Consider the following 16,608-nt stretch of genomic DNA (forward strand, 5'->3'; position numbering starts at 1 on the left):
TTTATTTATATTTGAGTTCATAAATTTTAAACATTTGTTCTTATATATAAATACAAAGGAATTACAAGCATATATATATATAGAAAATTAGATATTTATTCGACATGTCAGATGAGAAAACCTACTCCATCGGAATCTTCACCCTCTTCAACCTTAAATGTCTGTTTGTCCTTCCCCTTCAAAGTTCAAAATGCTCCTCAACTTGGCATTCTGTCTCTCAACTTCAAATTAATAATAAAAAGATGAAATCTATGGTAGATCTATACATCATATGATTCATGGATGGACCAATAAATAAACAATGATTTTCTTGTGAGTTACAAGTGAAGAAATAAAAAATACTGTTAAATATATAAATAATTAAATTAAATTATTCAAATTTATTTGATGATAGACATTTTAACATATTGATTTTATTTTTTTATGATAAATGATCACTTTGTAAAAAAATAAAATCCTAAAGACCACTCGGCTACCCAACCCTCATTTCCACTTCTCAACTACCACTGCCCCCTTTCACTTGTCTGACTTCAACTTTGACCACTGGATGGACACCCTCATCACTGCCATCAACACTTTCACGTGTGTTTCTTTTTTATTTATACTCCTTCCCTTTCCAATCCATCCATGGCCGAGGAACCAAAAAACCAGTTACGGTGAACCCTAAAAACTAGCTTCGACAAAAGAAGTGCAACTTGTCACCAGCCCCCATCAACTACTTAAGCTAAACTCGAACTTGTAAAAAAACCAATAACCACCATCGAAGAGAAACCAACAAACATTTGAAGAAGTGGACAATACCCATGAATATAAGATTTCCAAATCCACTTCCTTTAAGGATGAGACCAACGTGGTTGTCGACCTCCCCCGCCATGTTGTAGTTGCAACTACAGCCACAAGAATGGAAAGACAAGCAATAGCCACTGGATTAAGTCCAAATAATATATAAAAAATGATCTTTTAGTAATTTTAAATAATTTAAATAAGAAAAATAAATAAAAATATTTATTGTTCACCTGTCTATTGGTGGAGAATATTTCTCCACCATAAAAAAAAGTGCTAGCCCATTTAAAAATCAAATAAATTAGTTTTAATTAAAAATCCTCTTGACTGTTCACTTTTGGGCTGAGCCGGTCCATCATCTGTTGTTAGTTGTATTGTGGGCAATGCTAGTGGTTTTCTAGTTCTCTTTTCCTTTTGGGTGCTCTTTTTGTTGATTCAAAATTTGATGTCTTTGTTCTGCTAAGGAATAAAAAATACTTGAAATTTCCATGATGGCTGCAACCTTTGCTTCCATATGTTCTCCTGGTATGTTATTTTCACAACCCAAATTGTCTTTTTCTTTTCAAAGATAAATTTTTTATTTCCAAAACCTGACAATGCGTTGCATTCATGCTCTAATAAGTTCAATGGAACTTTGAGGTTCATTTTATCACAATTATATATTATTTCTGGTTCTGTGAGCTTCAATGTTGTCTCCAACGTTCATAAGTTCGTATGGAAAAACATGATCACTTGATTCGGCATTCCATATGCTATCCGACATAGATTTACGTCTGTAGAACACCCTCAAAACAACGAACAAGCCGAAGTCGCCAACAAGGTGACCTTGACTGAACTAAAAAAGCAACTTGGCAATGCAAAAGGAGCTTGGGTTGAGAAACTACCCGAGGTGTTGTGGGCATATCGGTGCACGCCCTAGTCGAGCACCAGAGAAATCCCTTTTCGACTAGCATACGATTCAGACGCCATGATCCCAGTAGAGATTGGAGAGCCCTCATTCCAACGAGCGCACTTTCATGAAGAATCTAATGATAACTCCCTCCGCGCTGAACTGGGTGTCCTAGACGAAGTTCGAACAAATGCGCAAGTCGTGGCCGAGGCTTGCAAGCAACGAATGACTCGGCACTTTAACTCCAACTTAAAGCCAAGAGTCTTCCATGAAGGCAATCTGGTATGGAGGGTAAAAGGATCGGCCCATCGCAACCCAGCTGAAGGAAAGCTATTGGCAAATTGGGATGACCCATTCCGAGTATGGCACGCTTTAAACAATGGAACATACAAACTTGAAGGGGGTCCGACAAGGTCATACCAAGGACATGGAATTCCACTCACTTAAAGACATACTACAGTTAGGATAAATTCATAGTTGTCTTTACATTCCAACTACATGTAGTACGATGCACTCTTTTCCTTGACCGATCTTTTTTCCTCTTAAAAAATTGTGAAAAGGGGTTTTTGGCCGGCAAGGTTTTTAACGAGGCATCCATTCATCAATGAAGAGAAAGTTTGCTAATATGCTTAAATTCATTATGTTATTTTTATTACAAGTCTTCCCTCCCGAGATCCCTCTCGGCCAAGGAACCGGCTTAATTATTTTTGTACAAGTCTTCCCTCCCGAGATCCCTCTCAGCTAAGGACGCGACTTAATTATTTTTGTACAAGTCTTCCCTCTCGAGATCCCTCTCGGCTAAGGACGCAGCTTAATTAGTTTTGTACAAGTCTTCCCTCCCGAGATCCCTCTTGGCCAAGGATGCGGCTTAATTATATTTTACAAGTCTTCCCTCCCAAGATTCCTCTCGATCAAGGATGCGGCTTAATTATATTTTACAAGTCTTCCCTCCCGAGATTCTTCTCGGCCAAGGATGCGGCTTAAATATATTTTACAAGTCTTCCTTCCGGAGATTCCTCTCGGCCAAGGACACGACTTAACCCGTTAAGTTATTTACAGGTTATATCCGTTCCAAGAGGCCACAGTTTCTTTTGAAGATATATAATGAAGTTCAAAACGCAATTTCATTAAGGGGCTCTATCGGCCCAAATCACAAAATAAGAGGCTTTACTAACCCCCAATTACAAGCAAAAATGAAAATACCTAAGACACCACATCGGGCTCTTCATTAACCTGCCCCTAGTCCTCAGCCGCCTCCTCCTCGTACACCGTCTCGTCTTCAACAGCCGGCACCACCTGATGAGGGAGAGGAGCTTCGGCATCTGGTTGCTCGTTGGAGGGAATTCGTGTCAAGTTAACAAACTCCCCACGGAAGAAATCCCTCGACATGTCGAAGACGAAGTCATCGAGAAAGCTCCCAAAAAATCGGGCCTGCCGAGCCGCCTGCGAAAAGCCGGCTTGGTGCTGGGAGAGAACCTTACTTCATGCCTTCTCCTTATAAGACCCATAGGCCTTCCTCTCGGCCTCCAATTCCTCGTTCAGCCAGGATGTCTTCTCGGTCTCAGCCTTCAGCGAGTTCTCCAGCCGCTGAACTTGCAACTGAAGATGATCTGCCAGTCGGCCTCGACGATCCATCTCAGCGTGATACTTGGCGCTGCTAGTTTGAGCTTCAGTTAGTGCAGTCAAAGTTTCACGCATTAACCGTTCCGAGTCGGCCAGCTGTGGGAAGAGCTCGTCAGCCTCAGAGTTGGGCTCCATGACAATGCTTTGCGCCAAAACAAGGGCGGGAACTTGAAGCTCGTAGAAGTAGCCCCACTTCCGAGCGACGCTCAACTTGTCGAGGCAGGCCTGCCCCTCCTCGGATGTCAGGTCCTAACTAAGGAAGTTCTGAGCATTGATGTTAAACGCCAAAAAACTTGACCCCACCAAATTTCGGGGCACTGAGATGGTGGTCGGCCTCGATTGTTTCAGCCTTCAGGCCTCTTCCTCAGCCCTCCCCCCCTCAGGCCTTCTCTTTGTCGGCATAGGCCGAGTAGCACCCTTGGGCCCCTTGACCTTACCTTGTGCGGTCAGCTCTCCCCCCATGCCTTGAGGGGCTCCGCTCCCGATGGGCTGCCCCTCATTAGCCCTTCCAGCCGGCGCAACCACTCGGCCTTGGATAAGATTGTGGATGTCCAAATCGTCGCTCCCGTAGCTCGTCATGATACATGCACACCATTAGTCAAAATCAATGGTAACGCATGAATTTAAACACATAAGGAAGCTACTATACCGATTAGTTCATCCATCACATCGGTCGATTCGTGACGGTTGGCACGGCATCGGCCGCGATAGCTTTTCTAGAAAGGTAGGGTTGGCTCGTTCGATCTCGACACCATGTCGTACTTCCGGGGTGCCCGAGTCCAATACAAGGGAAACAGTGACTTCCCCTCGGCATCGAAAAAATATTTGTTCCCAGTACTCGGCCAAATCATCACCTTGATGAATCCTACCTTGAATCTTTTGTAGGACGTAGTATACGGCTGTAACAGGCAATTGGCCTTCCGAAACAGGGAGATCCATTTCGCCTTCCTGGTCGCCTGAGACAAGTAGTAATACAGGAAAAGAAGGGGAGTAGGCTTAATGCTAAGGGCCAAACATAGTTGTCAGAACCCTTGCATTGCCGCCCAACTGTTGGGATGAAGCTGGGTCGGTGCCACATTAAGTAACCGGAGGATACCCACGAAAAAGTCATCAAAGGGAAGCGTCACTTTCAAGTCTCAAAACAGGTAATCATATACATAGAAGTGTTGATATTTGCAGTTTCGTTGGTCCAAGTAGACGAAGTCCAGATTCAACCCCCATCGCTTCGGCACGGCTGAAAGAAGATGGATGACGACTCCTCTTCTTCCGAAAAGGTCAGGAACTTCTCGGCAGTCACGAACAGCGCTGTGGAATTCCTATCAGTATATCGTGAATATACGCTGCCCACTTCCCCATGCACCCACTTGTAACCAGGGGTTTCTATAGGAGGGAAACGGCGAGAAGCCGATCCAACTTTATGAGTAGCGGGACGACCATCTGATACCGACACAGATGAAGATTCCTCCCCACTCTGGCACGCTCGAACCCCATAATGACCTCCACACTATTTGAACCGTTTGATGCTGAAGTCGACGCATGATGCTGATTAGGTGCCGCATACGAATCAGCGTTGTTTGACCCACTCGCGTCCCCAGAGGAATCGACCCGAACAACATTTATATCGGCCATAGAAACGTACCTTAAAGTTAAACTGGGTCGCTCTCGGTTGGATGCTCTAAATCGCTCACGCTTGATCTCTATCACGGCCCGGAGCAAGTAAATAAGTACACACACCTTAGATTGGTCCCCACCACGCCTATTTATAATGCCTCTCTGAGACGGGATCCCAAATGACATGCCCCTATGAACCGTTGGATCAACTAAATCCAACGATCCACAAAAGACAACCCTTCACGTCCCCTCGTCATTAATGCCCAACGGTTACAACCCCCAACTGTTACAATCCCCAACGGTCACGACGCTAAACGCCACGACTACCCTTTACGTCGCTTAGCTTCTCAAGGCTAGGGGGCTTGTGTACTGGAAGGGTCCTATCAACCACGTGGAGCGGCACGTGATACCCTATTGGCCACCGAGACGGCTCTCGGACACGGCAACAACCGTAATAACAAACCTACGAGACCATCAAGGGCTTGGCTAGGACAGTGGAACTAACCAACCTTCTTACCAACGTCTCGGTCCGGCAAAAGGTCGAGACCAACAGATGACCCCGATCATACATCTCTCGGTGCGGCCAACAGCCGATAAGACCAAGCACCAGGACAATGTAATTGGCTGGCCACCTCAACAGCGCCTCGGCCCGGCAAAAGGGGTTGACCAAAAGACAACCTCGATCTTTTACCTCTCGGCTCAGCCAACGGCCGATAGGGTCAAAGCGATTAAGACGATAATCATGAATAACAAGGACAAGTATGTGATTAAGGCATAATCAGCGAATTAGTACCGTATTACCTAATTCGGCAAGTGTCAGAAGAGGCCCACCATGATCAAGGCCCATCGCGAGTAGTATAAATAAGTCACGTAAAACGAGGTATGCCACTGTTCATTTATTATCATCGAGAATCGTGTTTGTCCTGACTTGAGCATCGGAGTGCCTTTTGCAGGTACCTCCTCCCTTTGAAGCATCTGCCTGAAACTCTCGTTTGACCCTCCAAGTACTAGAAGATTACGAGTGTACCCTTAGACCGGTTCAGTGACAAAATGGTGAGATTTTTTGCATTGATTGGCTTGTACTTAAAATATATTGATACAGGGCTACTGTAATTGATAACTAAGTTGTGTCAAAGTACACAGAAAAATTCTTAGAAAAATGTTGTGTATTAGCTACATATCCACATGCACCAAATGAGTACTGGAACTTGACATGTACTTGATAGAGTACCTGTGCATCGTAACTCAGGTTATGCACTTTCCATTACTTTCTCTGATTACATGCATCTTTAACATTGAATTTGATTTCCTATTCATGCTGGCAGCATCTCTAAGTCAGTTTTTTGTTTAATTTAAGGGATTGAGTTATGATTCATGAGTACTACTAGATATGGCCCTAAGCTACATTTCATCTAACTCTTTAAATACGTTAGGATTGTTGACTCAAGTTGTTGTTGTTGTTGTTTTTTTATGTTTAGCTGACCGGGAAGCCACTTCACTTTACTGTCAAGTCAATAAGTACGGGAGATTGAACTACCTTTACATAGTTATACATTATGTGTAGTTGTGAGTTGTGACCCTGCACTCTTAGTTTGTCTTTTTACTACTCTTTTTCTAGAGCAAGGAAAAAATTTCACGCCTAGAATCATATGTTGTTAAATAACTGTTATAGTGCCGCCATGAAGCTATAACGTGGCTTTTTTCGACCCCTGTACCCACGATAGGCAATTTGTGAAGGGAGGCCTGCTATGGTGGTGCCATAGGTCGCAATGGTGTTTTTATATGGTGAAATTTTGGCCTTCTGTGATATTCTGCCAATCGCGGTTGATAACCTATCTAGAATTACAACTACACAATGTATACCATGTCTGTTAGCCTTGTTCTCTTTGAAGTATAATATAAATCTCAGATAATTTTATTCATTGTGTAATTTGAACAAATGGCTAAATCTTAGGGACCATGAAAGTCAAGAATCAATTCCACTTTCATAAGTTGTTAAGTAAGAGAACTAAATACCTAAAACAGCTTTTATAAACCCACAGAAATGAAGCTCAATTCATAAAAGTTGACTCACATACCCCTTCGCAAGATGAAGTAGTGAATTTCATATATTTAGAAGGCCCTGAATGATTGAAGTTCTAACTCATAAGGCAAGCTCCGGTTTTTCTTCTTGTTGCCTCTGCTGAAGCTTTCTTTGCCTTAGTGAAAATGAACAAATTTTTGTGTCTTAGAAAGATAACAAGTTGCTTTGGAAATGTGCCCTTTTAGCAAGAGTGGCATGCATTTGGATGCAGTGTAATTCCAGCATTTTAGCCAAAATTTTATTCTTCATCTCATATAGGGTGGTGGGTTTGGACTATTAGCTTCATTTTATGTTTATGCAGTTGATGTTTGAAAGGCTTTTTTTATGCATAACATGCTAAGGAATAGTTGCTATTTAGAGCTGATGTATTTTTTCTTCTTTCTTTTTGTTGTAGTATTATTTGTATAACTGACAACGTTCCTGAACCTCCTGCTACGTGCTCCTATCTTTAACTATTACAAGACGATTTTATTGTTTGGAAAAATGTAGCATTGGCCAAATTTTATGCTTTCAATGATCCTTTTGTTCAACAACTAGTTTTAGAGCTAGCCTGAAATCTCATGTATTAAGCTCCATTTTGCTCTCATGCCTCAATGCCTTCCTCCTATCATTCTCTTTTATAATAATAAAACCATGACATGAGTACTTTTTTATGTTGAATAGTGAAATCGAGATACTTTATGGATCTATATTTTATTTAATAATAATATTTAAGAATTATTAATATTTATTAGATAGACTGATATTGTACTTAGTTCTCAAATCTCAAAACATTAAGTTAAAATCTTGTATTTGTAAAAGTAATTATTTTTTATTATTTAAAAATTTAAAAATAAAATCATTTAAAAAATGTATACATCAAATTAGGCTTTCGTCTTTATATATATTATAAATAAGATGATATTTCCACTTATAACTTTTTACTTCTTTTAATTTCATGTGTTGAAAAACCAAAATAGTAGGTTGTTCTCTGCTCGGGGGATTAAGCAATAGTTCCCCTAGTTTATTTTCCACATCACATGAGCTGACATGCAGGAATTTCTTTTCTCAGGTCAGTGTATGAATTAAATGCAAGATCATGTTTGGACTATTTTTAGTTAAATATTTTCATCAGCACAATACTCAAGTGTGCCCAACATGGTGTTGGTGAACCTATATTGCTGCAATCACATTAACTTTTCCTTGTACTACAAACATATGCATGTTATTAAATAAGTCACAAATCCATTCTTTCAGCCTCTACTACATTTTTCTCTTACCCCAAACCGACAAATCTCTTGCCATTTTGCAGCAACAACGCACCTTCATTCAGATGAGGACTGTTCTGAAGGTTGTGGATAACTCCGGGGCTAAGAAGGTGATGTGCATACAGGCATTGAAAAGGAAGAAAAGGGCAAGATTAGGTGACACAATAATAGCATCTATGAAGGAAGCACATCCTAATGGAAAAGTGAGGAAAGCGAAGGTTGCATATGGGGTAGTTGTGCTTGCAGCAATGCAAAGGGGGCGTTGTGATGGCAGTGAGGTCAAGTTTGATGACAATGCTGTGGTGCTTGTTGACAAGCAAGGCCAACCTATTGGAACAAGAGTTTTTGGACCAGTGCCTCGTGAACTGAGACAAAAGAAGCATGTCAAGATTCTTACCTTGGCAGGGCATATTGCATAAATGAGAAAAAAGGGTTGTTATGAATTCCAATATCACATCTACCATTTTCATATTTTGATTTAGTTTCTAGCCTAAAAATGCACTAGAGACAAACAGTAACAGAGCAACTATTTATGATTATGATGAATTTTTTTTTATTTACATAAATGCTTATTTTTGAATAATTAATTAATCTATAATAATATATAACGAGGATATAATTTTATTTTTACGCATTTTTAAAGACATTTATATCTTTTATTTATTTTGATAGTTGCATACTTTTGTTTTTAATATAAGACAATTCATTTATTTTATTTTATTAAATTAAACAAAAATTATTAATTTATCCAAAATATTTTTTTCTAATAAATTGCAACTCCACTACAACTTTGTAACTTACACACAATATTTACAAGACACAAAAGTGTCTTTATTTGGCTAATTTTAAATAAAATGTATTAACTGCTTACTCTTGTTATCAATTAACCCTAAGGTACTAATTAGACCTTTTTCTTTTAGCTGAGTTTTTCCCTTTGAGTATCATGCTAGTGAGTAGAAATTGGCAGGAGGTGGAAAGAGTTTTAGTACGAGCATACATGCTAACATTATGTGAAAGTCGAGAAAAGAAGTAAGGAATTTTGATATGTTAATCGAATATACTATTTACAAGTTCAAAACCACATGCAAATCCCAATCTTTTCAAATTCACATCCTTCCCTTGCATATGCTTAACCTTTATGGTTCTTTCTTCTCATTAGGGAAAAGAAGACTTTTGGGTTGTCCCTCAAACATTCTTTGCTTGCTTTGTTTACTTTGCTAGCACTTCAATATATATACCCTCGAAACTACTTGCTTGTATATCTAACTTTACACTTCGACTCATTTCACCATTTCTTTGTGGACTTGCGACAAAAGGTCTTAATAACTCAACTTTTTCATCATGGGCATCCTTGGAACAATGGCAAGACATATGGATACAATAGTGGGGTAAATGAATCTCTCTCATATCTCATCATCATGCAACTTATTTTCATCAAGACAAAAATTAGATCAAATTCTTTATGTTTTTACACCATTAAGTTTTCAAATCAATTAATGATATATAATTTCTGTATTCCGTTAACATATTCTTAATGGGAGCTATTTAATGTTAGTAAAATTCCATGTTTTACCATATAACCCGGTCCGTGCATGAATTTGCTTGGTTGATATATTGGCCACGGGGATCAAGTAGTGACATACTAGAACATCTGTTTCAAGTATGTATTGTTTGTTTGTTTAAACGAAAATCAAACTCTGAATTCCCATCAATTTTGGATGATTCACTACAATAGTCCTAAGAGTACACCTTTGGCATTGCTAACTTTGCCAGTGTCTCATTAATTCGAGTTCTCAAGTTGAAACATCTATGGTTCTCAAGTTGGAAAAAATTGAATTCCAAAAAGCTTCTATACCCCTAGTATAGGTCAAAGTCTCTACCATGTCAACTTCTTAAATCTTAAGTGTTCAAATGTGGCCTCACTAAGTGATATGACATAAATGACTTAGCTCTTGTTAGTCATGTAAACATCAAATAGATAGAGATTAACTTTGAGACTATGAATCTCTACATTTATGGGGGTCATAAAATATTTAAGCCTCTTATACAATTTAATAATTTAATGATAAGAACAGAAGAAACTTGATTTAAATTTTGGTCTTTTCATTTTGTTCCATACATATGCATTGTTTTCAGTACTCCACTGTATAGTTAACTACAATCATGATATGCCTATATTTTTCATTGAATTAATAGTTCACAATGTCTATTGCATAAAATTAATTGTATATATAGTGTAATTTCAATTTTTTTATCAGTAAATATATAACATTCTACTTTCTTTTCTCATTTTTCTTTTATTATTTTCTGTATAACAGGCCTGGAGTGTTGCTTCTTTATCCTTTGTAAGTATATGGGCATATTCTATATCAGTAATTTTCAACTTCCTAATTAATTTTAATTGAAACAAGAAGAAACACAAACTGATCAAAGACATGCACATAATCTGATGTATGGATTACTATTGGATATGATAACTAAATGTGATGTGTTGTGAGTAAATATAACAGATACGCATCAATGAGGGCAATTGAGAGTCCTTCAACCTTAGATGATCAGCAGTGGCTAACATATTGGGTTTTATACTCCTTCATCACCCTCTTTGAGCTTTCATGTTACAAGATCCTAGCATGGTACGTACATATTATAACATACAAAATTCAATATATTCATAACCAAAAAGAAGCACAAGTTAAATATATTTACAATCTATTTTAATCTTTCAATTCTTTAGAAAAACATGGCTAAAATAGATTTGTAGTCTTTCATTTTTTTAAGATGTGATATACATATAACAATTTATACATTTATTTTATGTCCATCTCTATCTATCATATTATTTATTATATTTCAAATTCTTATCTCTTTCTTTTTCTTTGTTGTAAAATTTATTGTACAAGTATCATTATTTTTCTATTTTTTTTTTGTTTTAGTTTGCTCTTAGTTTTTTTTTCTTTAGTTCCTTATAGAATCTCCATTAGACTAAATTAATCATTCCCTTAGTTTATTATAATAATAATTATTATTATTATTATTATTTTTCAATTAATAGTTTTGATTATGGTTGATGTGGAAAAAACCGAAATGATGTGATACTTCTCATAATTTGTCACATATGACCAAGATAACCAAATTAGTGTAATAAACTAATATGAACTTTAGCAAAAAATATAAAATAAAAAAATCTCTAAAATAAGCTGAATTAAACCGATTGTAATAGCAACTTAACATTATTTCCGCGAGTAAACAATTATTATATATTTTTAGGTTTCCAATTTGGCCATACATGAAGCTAGTGTTTTGCCTGTGGCTGGTATTGCCAATGTTCAATGGAGCTGCTTACATTTATGAAAACTTTGTGAGGCAATACATGAAGAACATAGGAAGCTACTATGGAAATTCCAAGTACCCTGAGGATCAAAAGAAAGTTCTTCAGATGATGAGTTTTGATGCAAGGAAAGCAGTTGAACGTTATATAGATACATATGGCTCTGAAGCTTTTGAGAGAGTAATAAGAGCAGTATGTTATAAATAACTTACTTTATCATTTGGTTAAACATTTTTTTATTGTCCTGTAAATATATAAAAATTCGTTTTTAGTTTTTCATTTTTAAAAGGTCGATTTTTTATCTCTTTTTTTTTTTTTAAATGTGTTAAATTTTATCTCTATCACTAATTTTGTTAATCTAATTTAATAGTGATTTTAGTCAACTCCAATACTTTTGGACTTATAAATTAGTATATGTGTGTAACACGTTTGGTGGCATCATGTTAAATTGAATTAACAAAATTTATAATAACCGTAAAGTTTGACACATTTTAAAGAAAGACTATATATTGACATTTTAAAAATAAATTTTTACATATTTATGGGATTCTTTTTATCATATAGAAATTTTTACCTGTGTTATAGATAATATATATTTTTATATATTTTTGAATTTAATTGCAGGCTGATAAAGAAGCAAGGAAGCACTGAAGATCAATTTTTCGAAATTGATTCTTTAAGAATTTACAGTTGTAATCATTAATTCTTGTGCATGGATAACTAGGTCTAAGAATTACCCTTTAATTAAATGCCATCAATCTTGAGCTTAGTTTTTACCCTGTAAAATTATCTGCATGTATTGTTTCCATGAAATGAAAATTAAGGGGATTCCACAGTTCCATTCCGGTGATATATATATATATATAGTTATTTCATAACAAAAATGTTGGGCAGTTGATCTTAGACTACTTTTAAATTTTATTGTTAGAATAAATCATATTTTGTTAAATATGAGATCATTTAAACGAAGGAATATTTTAAAAATATTATCATTAAATAGAATAAAATTAGTTGATATTTGTTTATATTTGAGACTAATATACATGTTTTTCTTTTTACCTTTTATTTAAGATCGGAGTGAGTTCTGAACTACTGAGTATTACTTAAAGTGACATTAACATCCATTGCCTTCAAAATACTAGGTTACCCGAACCTGATCCTCATTGAAGTAAATTAACATCTTCTGTATTATTTCTCATTGTGACATAATTTTATACATTTACACATGTATTGTATTATCAGAGTGTGCAATGTGAGAGCTGAACAAACATCTTTTGATAGATACAAAAGTGATTACAATTACAAAGAAAAAAGAGGACAGCTCCTCTTATATACAACAAATTCTCTAACAACCGAAGTAAAAACGGAAAAAATAAAAAACAAACATAATTATCTAATTTTATATCGTTTATCTAACAGTAATATATTAGATACCTTCCAAACACAATCAAAGTGAAGGACAAAGGTTGGAAAAGAAATCCTAGTAACACTTTTTACCCTTCTATCTTATTGGTTAAAAGTTATTAAAATTTCTATAATTTAGTGAGTCTTACACCATATTTAATACTTATAAGTTTGTAATTTTTAATGAATTTTAACTAATAAAAAATATATTAAAGAGTGTTTTTTTTTGGAATATTAAAGAGTGTTAAGAGAATATATTTCTAGCACTATTTAAGATTAGAAATTTAGCAATCTCGGATGAGAATAAATAGTCCTTACCATCTCGACTTATTGAATTCCAAAAAGCTTCTATACCCCTAGTATAGGTCAAAGTCTCTACCATGTCAACTTCTTAAATCTTAAGTGTTCAAATGTGGCCTCACTAAGTGATATGACATAAATGACTTAGCTCTTGTTAGTCATGTAAACATCAAATAGATAGAGATTAACTTTGAGACTATGAATCTCTACATTTATGGGGGTCATAAAATATTTAAGCCTCTTATACAATTTAATAATTTAATGATAAGAACAGAAGAAACTTGATTTAAATTTTGGTCTTTTCATTTTGTTCCATACATATGCATTGTTTTCAGTACTCCACTGGATAATTAACTACAATCATGATATGCCTATATTTTTCATTGAATTAATAGTTCACAATGTCTATTTGCATAAAATTAATTGTATATATAGTGTAATTTCAATTTTTTTTATTAGTAAATATATAACATTCTACTTTATTTTCTCATTTTTCTTTTATTGTTTTCTGTATAACAGGCCTGGAGTATTGCTTCTTTATCCTTTGTAAGTATATGGGCATATCCTGTATCAGTAATTTTCAACTTCCTAATTAATTTTAATTGAAACAAGAAGAAACACAAACTGATCAAAGGCATGCACATAATCTGATGTATGGATTACTATTGGATATGATAACTAAATGTGATGTGTTGTGAGTAAATATAACAGATACGCATCAATGAGGGCAATTGAGAGTCCTTCAACCTTAGATGATCAGCAGTGGCTAACATATTGGGTTTTATACTCCTTCATCACCCTCTTTGAGCTTTCATGTTACAAGATCCTAGCATGGTACGTACATATTATAACATACAAAATTCAATATATTCATAACCAAAAAGAGCATAAATTAAATATATTTACAATCTATTTTAATCTTTCAAAAGTTCTTTCATGAACCGGAGATAAAAAATAAGGCTAAAATAGATTTGTAGTCTTTCAATTTTTTTTTTAAATGTATACACATATAACAATTTATACATTTATTCTAGTCCATCTCTATCTATCATATTATTTATTAAATTTCAAATTCTTATCCCTTTCTTTTTCTTTGTTGTAAAATTTATATTACAAATATCATTTTTCTATATATATTTTTTTGTTTTAGTTTGGTCTTAGTTTTTTTTTTCTCTTTAGTTCCTTATGGAATCCCCATTAGACTAAATTAATCATTCCCTTAGTTTATTATTATAATAATAATAATTATTATTATTATTATTATTATTTTTCAATATTGATTATGGTTGATGTTACAAACACCGAAATGATGTGATATTTCATAATTTGTCACATATCACCAAAATGACCAAATTAGTGTAATAAACTAATATGAACTTTAATTAGCAAAAAATATAAAATTAAAAAATCTAAAAAATAAGCTGAATTAAACAGATTGTAATAGCAACTTAACATTATTTCCGCGAGTAAACAATTATTATATATTTTTAGGTTTCCAATTTGGCCATACATGAAGCTAGTGTTTTGCCTGTGGCTGGTATTGCCAATGTTCAATGGAGCTGCTTACATTTATGAAAACTTTGTGAGGCAATACATGAAGAACATAGGAAGCTACTATGGAAATTCCAAGTATCCTGAGGATCAAAAGAAAGTTCTTCAGATGATGAGTTTTGATGCAAGGAAAGCAGTTGAACGTTATATAGATACATATGGCTCTGAAGCTTTTGAGAGAGTAATTAGAGCAGTATGTTATAAATAACTTACTTTATCATTTGGTTAAACAGTTTTTTTCCTGGAAATATATAAAAGGTCGATTTTTTTTAAATGTGTCAAATTTTATCTCTGTCACTAATTTTTTTAATCTAATTTAATAGTGATTTTGGTCAACTCCAATATTTTTGGACTTATATAAATTAGTATGTGTGTAAAACGTTTGGTGGCGTCATGTTAAATTGGATTAACAAAATTTATAATAACTGTAAAGCTTGACACATTTTAAAAAAAGACCAAATATTGACATTTTAAAATTAAAGGATTAAAAATAAATTTTTACATATTTATGGGATTCTTTTTATCATATAGAAATTTTTACCTGTGTTATAGATAATATATATTTTTATATATTTTTGAATTTAATTGCAGGCTGATAAAGAAGCAAGGAAGCACTGAAGATCAATTTTTCGAAATTGATTCTTTAAGAATTTACAGTTGTAATCATTAATTCTTGTGCATGGATAACTAGGTCTAAGAATTACCCTTTAATTAAATGCCATCAATCTTGAGCTTAGTTTTTACCCTGTAAAATTATCTGCATGTATTGTTTCCATGAAATGAAAATTAAGGGGATTCCACAGTTCCATTCCGGTGATATATATATATATATAGTTATTTCATAACAAAAATGTTGGGCAGTTGATCTTAGACTACTTTTAAATTTTATTGTTAGAATAAATCATATTTTGTTAAATATGAGATCATTTAAACGAAGGAATATTTTAAAAATATTATCATTAAATAGAATAAAATTAGTTGATATTTGTTTATATTTGAGACTAATATACATGTTTTTCTTTTTACCTTTTATTTAAGATCGGAGTGAGTTCTGAACTACTGAGTATTACTTAAAGTGACATTAACATCCATTGCCTTCAAAATACTAGGTTACCCGAACCTGATCCTCATTGAAGTAAATTAACATCTTCTGTATTATTTCTCATTGTGACATAATTTTATACATTTACACATGTATTGTATTATCAGAGTGTGCAATGTGAGAGCTGAACAAACATCTTTTGATAGATACAAAAGTGATTACAATTACAAAGAAAAAAGAGGACAGCTCCTCTTATATACAACAAATTCTCTAACAACCGAAGTAAAAACGGAAAAAATAAAAAACAAACATAATTAACTAATTTTATATCGTTTATCTAACAGTAATATATTAGATACCTTCCAAACACAATCAAAGTGAAGGACAAAGGTTGGAAAAGAAATCCTAGTAACACTTTTTACCCTTCTCTCTTATTGGTTAAAAGTTATTAAAATTTCTATAATTTAGTGAGTCTTACACCATATTTAATACTTATAAGTTTGTAATTTTTAATGAATTTTAACTAATAAAAAATATATTAAAGAGTGTTTTTTTTTGGAATATTAAAGAGTGTTAAGAGAATATATTTCTAGCACTATTTAAGATTAGAAATTTAGCAATCTCGGATGAGAATAAATAGTCCTTACCATCTCGACTTATGGAGACTTTAGTCCTTACAAATTAAAACCATTTCAATATGCTTTAGTTTTGAATTTCCTAATGGCACAATGATTTAAAATGATAACA

The 16,608-nt window shown here is 34.6% G+C and overlaps 2 protein-coding genes across 3 annotated transcripts; both read left to right on the top strand.

Annotated features, from left to right (window-relative positions):
* Window positions 1-8,012: 8,012 nt before the first annotated feature.
* LOC109814658 (large ribosomal subunit protein uL14mz) lies at window positions 8,013-8,854 on the top strand. Its single transcript, XM_083068449.1, has one exon. The coding sequence runs from the start codon at window positions 8,191-8,193 to the stop codon at window positions 8,653-8,655; it is 465 nt and encodes a 154-aa protein (XP_082924575.1). The 5' UTR covers window positions 8,013-8,190; the 3' UTR covers window positions 8,656-8,854.
* Window positions 8,855-9,515: 661 nt separating this feature from the next.
* On the top strand, window positions 9,516-16,090 carry LOC109814657 (HVA22-like protein f). 2 transcript variants are annotated; one of them, XM_020379132.3, is made up of 5 exons: window positions 9,516-9,624; window positions 13,788-13,814; window positions 13,980-14,102; window positions 14,760-15,012; window positions 15,411-16,090. In XM_020379132.3, exons 1-5 carry the CDS (start codon window positions 9,578-9,580, stop codon window positions 15,435-15,437), a joined length of 477 nt encoding a protein of 158 aa, XP_020234721.1. In that variant the 5' UTR covers window positions 9,516-9,577; the 3' UTR covers window positions 15,438-16,090. The 2 variants fall into 2 exon arrangements, with proteins under 2 accessions (XP_020234721.1, XP_082924574.1); XM_083068448.1 differs by lacking the exons at window positions 13,788-13,814; window positions 13,980-14,102; window positions 14,760-15,012; window positions 15,411-16,090 and adding exons at window positions 10,555-10,581; window positions 10,747-10,869; window positions 11,504-11,756; window positions 12,189-12,956.
* The last annotated feature ends 518 nt before the right edge of the window (window positions 16,091-16,608 follow it).

This window comes from Cajanus cajan, chromosome 2, assembly GCF_000230855.2.
Source record: "Cajanus cajan strain Asha chromosome 2, NIPB_CcT2T_4, whole genome shotgun sequence".
NCBI lineage: Eukaryota > Viridiplantae > Streptophyta > Magnoliopsida > Fabales > Fabaceae > Cajanus > Cajanus cajan.

Excerpts from the sequence above, each read along its gene's own strand:
- LOC109814658 (XM_083068449.1), top strand. The coding sequence starts at position 8,191 with ATGTTATTAAATAAGTCACAAATCCATTCTTTCAGCCTCTACTACATT.
- LOC109814657 (XM_020379132.3), top strand. The coding sequence starts at position 9,578 with ATGGGCATCCTTGGAACAATGGCAAGACATATGGATACAATAGTGGG. Across the intron at positions 13,815-13,979 it reads GTATTGCTTCTTTATCCTTT|ATACGCATCAATGAGGGCAA; the intron begins GTAAGTATATGG and ends TAAATATAACAG. Across the intron at positions 14,103-14,759 it reads TGTTACAAGATCCTAGCATG|GTTTCCAATTTGGCCATACA; the intron begins GTACGTACATAT and ends ATATATTTTTAG.